This window comes from Acanthisitta chloris, unplaced genomic scaffold (assembly GCF_000695815.1).
Source record: "Acanthisitta chloris isolate BGI_N310 unplaced genomic scaffold, ASM69581v1 scaffold780, whole genome shotgun sequence".
NCBI classification, from domain to species: Eukaryota; Metazoa; Chordata; class Aves; order Passeriformes; family Acanthisittidae; genus Acanthisitta; species Acanthisitta chloris.
This window is the reverse complement of record NW_008652044.1, coordinates 32,673-39,318: the sequence shown is the minus strand read 5'-3', so window position 1 is coordinate 39,318 and position 6,646 is coordinate 32,673. Positions and strand designations below refer to the sequence as shown.

The following is a 6,646-nucleotide window of genomic DNA, read 5'->3' as shown; positions in this document are numbered from 1 at the left end:
TCCTGATACATCCTGGGAGATGTTTGTCAGCAGGTGCTTGCATGGTCAGGGAGCCAGTGTGGAGGTTGGAGGTTGAGTCTGGCCATGCTGGTCTTTCTTTAGCTGGTACTGACTGGGAAAGGCTTGGACAACCCACTGCAGCAGGTCTTGTGCAGGGTCTCTAGGAGTCACAAGTATGTACTGGGGCAGAGTGCTTATGTTAAACCCTGCACTGATGTGTTTTTTATGTGATTCTCCAGTAGCTCGACCACCATGAGATTGGGTGACCTTGGTGAGGTTGGGTTTGCCTGCAAGTGCTGTGGGCTTAATCATAGAATCATAGAATCAACCTGGTTGGAAGAGACCTCAAAGATCACAGAGTCCAACCCTACCATGGTTACTAGACCATGGCACTAAGTGCCACATCCAGTCTCATCTTCAAAACCTCCAGGGATGGTGAATCCACCACCTCCCTGGGCAGCACATTCCAATGCCTGAGCACTCTCTGTAAAAAATCTCTTCCTAATATCTAACCTCAACCTCGCCTGGCAGAGCTTGAGTCTGTGCCCTCTTGTCCTGCTGCTGGTTGCCTGGGAGAAGAGACCAACCCCCACCTGACTCCAACCTCCTGTCAGGGAGTTGCAGAGGGTGAGAAGGTCTCCCCTGAGCCTCCTCTTCTCCAGGCTGAACACCCCCAGCTCCCTCAGCCTCTCCTCATGGCACTTGTGCTCCAGTCCCTTCACCAGCCTCGTTGCTCTTCTCTGGACCTGCTCGACTCAACCTGCATTGCCCAGTTCGCCTCAGAAATGCAGAAACATTGCACATTTAGAACATGTGTAGAAATAACATCAAAGTGATGAATCTTACTTGATCAAGCACAGCTGAAGTGAATTAAATAGCCTGTTTAATTTACATATCAGGTTGCTCTTGCTAGCAGAGTGCAGCCTGTTTTCACATGCCTATTTTGTACTGCAGGATCAACAAAACTTGTGGGTTGCCTGATGCCAATGCAAATATTTGCCAGTAATTTCTTTTGTGTGTTTTACACTAGTCCATATTCCAAAAGACATAAGAAGTAAAGCCCTGATGATTTTTTAACAATAGAAAAACAAGATCTATGATCCTACCTAAAGAACACTCCATAATGTAAACAGCAAGTGTTACAAGTGTCATAGCTTGTAGAATATAACAAAACCAGAGTCTTGCCTGTTTTCTCTTCACTCCTAGCGAGTTTTCTACATGTCACCTGTTGTGCCAAGGCAGCTCAGAAAGACATCTGCTTTGCTACTCTGCTTGCTAAGTGCAGCACTCAAGGCAATGTTGTTGGGCATGTGTGTATTGCTTTTATTCACCCACCGTACATTTTGATTTTCTTCTGCTCTGCATTTAGTTTTGTTCCACTGGCACAGTGCAGTAGAACAGTTTAATGCTAGTGCATTGCTGGTGGTTAGTAATTTCAGAGCCATACAACAAAACCAGGGAATCATAGACAGATAAGATAACATTGCTCATCATCCTGAATTCTCAGCCTTGTCCTGCAATCATCAGTATTTTTCTGGACTATTCTCAGTGTTAAAAATCAAAATTACATAGTATGAAGTCAGTTTCAGGAGAAAGAATACATCGTCTGTATTTTTAAAATTAATATTAGAAGTCAATATTGTTGATATTTTAGGGTATTTTTATGTTAGTGTAAGAATAATTTATGCCCTTTCTCTCAGAAAAGATGCCATGATGGTTAAAATTTAGAACTGGAAATATATTGTTAAGTTTCATTGACTCATAGAATTTTAGGGGTTAGAATGGACCTTACAGATTATCCAGTCCCAACCCCCTGCCCTGGGCAGGGACACCTCCCACCAGAGCAGGTTGCTCAAGGCTTTATCCAACCTGGCCTTGAACACTGCCAGGGTTGGGGCAGCCACAGCCTCCCTGGGCAACCTGTGCCAGTGTCTCACCACCCTCACAGGAACAAACTTTTTCCTAATATCCAGCCTAAATTTCCCCTCCATTAACGTGAACATGTTAAATTTGGATTGATCTCTTTTTTTTGTCACCTTCATTTTACAATTTTCTCTTCTTAATTCCATCTTCCAGTCTCTAATCTGTATGTAAGGATGTGAGACTGTAAAAAACAGCAAAATCAATTGAAAAATGAATTCTTAGCACCAAAGAACAATTGCATATCAATATGAAACTTAAAGGAGCCTGCAGACTTGGAGAAATACATGGCAGAATTTTGCACCACTGCACATAGTGTCCTTCTATTTCATTCTTGTATTCAGCACACTGGATAATGCTCTACAAGTGTATCCCAGGGATCGGTTGTGCGAAAATACAATAACGTGTCTGAGATGGAGGGTTGGGTTACAAAAGTGATATTTTTTTTACTTTTCTTTTAACCAGATGTGAAAATTGTATCCTGTGTCTGTCGCTCTGCCTCTTTGAATCCTTGAATAATGGAGGGCTTTTTCCTGAATCAACCCTAAATGCAGTGGAAGCTTTTTCTTGAGCAAGTCTCCATTTCTCTTCAGCTACTCTTCTTGACTCCTCTTTCAAATCTAGTGCTTAATACTAGTTTCTAAAACCTATTTGCTTTGTAATGCTCTGCAGTAGCCTTTGCCTGGTAACCATTTAACCTCTCCAGATGAGTCCATGGCAAGGCTATTACCCACTTCTGAGCTGGGACTAGAGAGGCTCCTTCATCCTTCTTGTTCTTTCCTTTAACACTTTGGGGACATCATTTAACCTCTCTGTCCTTATCAGAAACAGGATAGCAATATTTTTTTAGTCTAGATTTTTATTTCTTTTTGTGGGGAGTTTCTTAGGGCCTGGTTTATATCTGAGGAAGTCTTTGCTCGGTATCTGCTATGACTGCTGAGAATAATTAACAGAGATCCTAATATCTCCTCTGCCAGCATCCACAATTATTTTATTTCCATACTACCTAAAATATGTTTGACATAAGAAATTATGCCCTGCAGGATCAGGATTCTGTGTTATAATTTGTACTATAATTTTTATGGATTATAGAAAATGTTTAAAAATATAAGGCTAGAAAAATTGCACAGTATTTTGAATCTTTTTTATATTTTCAAAAGAGCTTTGCAAAGACATAAAGTTAAATATTTGCAGTATAGCAATCAATATGTGCATTATAATCTCTACCAAATAACATTAGAAGTAGATAATGCTTCTACTAAAACATAATTTATTAAAATGTTTTTGCCACAAATGCTCTTGTTCTGCTTGGGGAAATAGGATGAACAACATGACCTCCTTTGTTTGCCTTTGAGATCCCATTCCCTTTACATTTTTATTTCTTTTGTTTGTTTGTTGATTTTCTTTTTCTTTTTATCCTTTGCAAAGTGCTGGAATGATGTCCTTCTGGACATTGCTAAGTCACCCTTGCCAGAGAGTAATTTCTCAGAGGACTCATAAAAATATTCGCTAAGAATACAATGTAATGTTTCAGCAGTGATCCAGTTTGTCTAAAATTGTGATTACTTCTACATGGTTGCATGTTACACTGGAGGATGCTCACCAGCTATGGGTAAACTCTGCTAGTGGGAATGGGTAGAAGTTTGTTATTGTCAATGACAAATGTTTCCTGAGACTTGAGCTTATGTTTGGATTATTCTGTAGCTTGGAGGGAACTGCAAGATGGTCAATATGGCTCAGTGCTGGTCTTTCACTAGGGCCACAACAACCCCATGCAGCTCCAGGCTGGGGGAGGAGTGGGGAGAGAGATGTTTGTCAGAAAGGCACTTGGCAGTGCTGGTGACAGCAACTCAGTGTGAGCCAACAGTGTGCACAGGTGGCCAAGAAAGCCAATGGCACCTTGACCTGGCTCAAGAAAAATGTGGCAGCAGAAACAGGGAACTGATCTTCCCCCTGTACTCAGCACTGGGGAGGTCACACCTCAATGCTGTGTTCAGATTTGGGCCCCTCACTGTAAAAAGGCCATTGAGGCACTGGAGTGAGTCCAGCCAAGGGCAGCAAGGGCAGCAAAGGGATAGAACACATGAGGAAGGGCTGAGGGAGTTGGGTTTGTTTAGCCTTGAGAAGAGGCTCAGGGGTGACCACATAGCTCTCTCCAACTCCCTGACAGGGCTTAGAGAGATGTGGGGAATGTCTCTCCTGCCATGGCTGCAGGGAGAGGACTAGAGGGAATGGTCATAAACTGAGACAGGGGAGAGTCAGATTAGATGTTAGGAAAAAAATTTTCCCTGTTAAGGTGTTCAGACACTGGAATATTGCCCAGGGAACTGGTGGAGCCACCATGCCTGGAAGTGTTTAAGAGACATCTGGATCTGATGCTGGAGGATATATGGTTTAGGGGTTCCAGCAGAGACAAGTCAATGGTCAGACTTGATGATCTTAGAGGGCTCCTCCAACCTTGATGATTCTATGATTCTATGATTCTATGATTCTATGATTTGGTGTGTGATTTTGGTTCAACAATGCCAAAAAAAGGCAAATGACTCTTGAGGACAGAAAAAAAAAGCATTAATTAAAGTAACAGCAACAGAATACTGAGGTTTTCACAGACATGAAACTTGTACAGTCCAATAGTAAACAATCAATCATGTACAGAAAATTAAAAGGAGAGAGCAACGCTTAGCAAAATGTAAGTTGAATTTTGGGGATCTCTGAACTATAAAAGGTGATGTCGTGACATAGGACATTATGTTCTTGTTGTTTGACTCAAAGTCACATTTTCAAGAAGTGTCACTTAGCTGTGTACCCAGTAAGTCCATCGCTGCTTGCCATTAAGCAGGTCATGGAATGCTATACTCCAAAGCATCTCTTACCCTTCAGAGTATCTCTCAGTTAACAGTCAATAAGGATGGGGAAACAGACCAAAGAAAACACACCCATCAAGCCAGTTTCTGTTGTTGTCTGTCTGGAAAGGTGCCAGAATTGTCAAAGAGGGGTTCAAAAAGTTACACTTTGGTAGTCATGCAGACAATACGTATATGCTGCAAAAATGGAAAGGATAGAATATTTTTTGAGTGAAATAATCTCATGGATTTTCTTAGAAGAAGTCCAGCACAGATCTGGCAGAAACAGCTAAGAAATGCATGTAAAATTAGATGCTTCAACTTGTAATTGTCATCAGTTTCCTCTGCTCCTATGTCTGCAAACTGATTCATTATTCTGTTCCCATAGGTATGTATCTCCCTAATCTGAGAGAACTGAAGCTGGACAATAGCTTGCTTGTGTCTGTGCGGTAAGAAATGAATGATTCAATGAAACAAACAGAAGGAATAACAGTCCTCAATTTTATTTAAGTGATAAAAATCTTCATTTCTGCTGCTTTCATTTCTTCCCTTTTTCCATACTATGATAATGGATTAGGTCATGGATATATGTTCCTCTACCATGTAAGTTTAAGGACAGTACCTGAGCTAGAATAAATCAGTGTATCTGCAATGGTGCCAATGAATTCATCCTAGTCTGCCACCACGGAACTTCCTGATGAAGTCCAGGGAAATTTGTTGCAAATTTGTAAGGAGCTAAAAATTCACCTCTTATCTATGTCTAGGTGCTTGGATTTCAGAGTGTTTCAGCCTTTGGGCTTTTATTGTGCACAGAAGCCTGTTCTATACAGGTCAGACCAGTTCCTCAGCTGATGAAAATCACTTTGTCTTTACTGAAGTTAATAAAGTCAGGTTTAAAAGAGTTGCTGTGAAGACTGCATGTCCCTGGCTTGCTGAGCTTCCTGAAAACATCACCTGTGTTCTCCCAGAAAACTGGGGAATTGGTTGGTTGGAAAGGTAGAAGTGAAAACCATCACAATGAGGAGGCAGAGCTGTCTTCTCTGTCCTGTGCTGATATCTGTATTACCCTTGATAATTATTGCAAATTGGGAAAGTACAGTTCATATCAGAAAAGGGCTGTGTAAAAGGCTGCCTTTTTTTCAAGCAAGACTGCTGTCTGGTTTTGCATAGCTATCTGCTCAATTTCTGGGGGAAAAAGTAGTGATTTTGCCAGTTCTTGTTAAAGGCAATATGTTCCCTGATGAGAAACAGCAATAAATTCATCTCAGCCTCTCTCATGCATCGTCCCTAAAGTAGCTAATGAACTTCAGTTGTCACCCTTTGATCTTATTTTCCCTTGTTCTAGTGATGTGATGAAGTACTTGCTGTCTAATTTTTTTCCCCATCTTTTAGTGCATAGTATGGAAAAGTGGTCATTCTTCATTGTTGCAATTGTTTTAATAGCAACCAACTATTGTCATAAGCATGAAATTGCTCCATTATTGCAATGGAGGAATAAGTAGTGAGTGAAAAAAGTTACAATTTTTGCAAATATTTTATTATATTAAAAAGAAAAAATACAAAGTGAGGGCTTTTTGTGTGGTAAAAAATCCATATTCTCCTAAAATGTTTCAATGGAAAGTGTTTGGACCAGTTCTGTGGTATTGAATATAGGATGCAGTTCAGGAAAATCAAGCTGTTTGACTTAAGGTTTTAGCAGGATTTTGCATCTTTGTATTCTGAGACTCTAATTTCTCTCATGTAAAGTTCTGGCAAACCATTTTCTTTGACCTGACATCCTTGTGGTCCTTGATGCAGGCAGTGTTGGTCTCCAACTGAGTAGAGGGAATGGTCACAAACTGAGACAGGAGGGGCAGATTAGATGTTAGCAAAATGAGGAGAGG

The 6,646-nt window shown here is 40.8% G+C and overlaps 1 protein-coding gene across 1 annotated transcript in view; it reads left to right on the top strand.

The window, feature by feature from the left end:
- The window catches only part of LRRC56 (leucine rich repeat containing 56), a gene marked incomplete at its 3' end in the record, with an annotated part of 51,676 nt that overhangs the window by 13,904 nt on the left and 31,126 nt on the right, over positions 1-6,646 (top strand). The window contains 1 exon segment of the mRNA XM_009075536.1: positions 5,152-5,212. Within this exon segment, the coding sequence (XP_009073784.1) occupies positions 5,152-5,212 (61 nt within the window).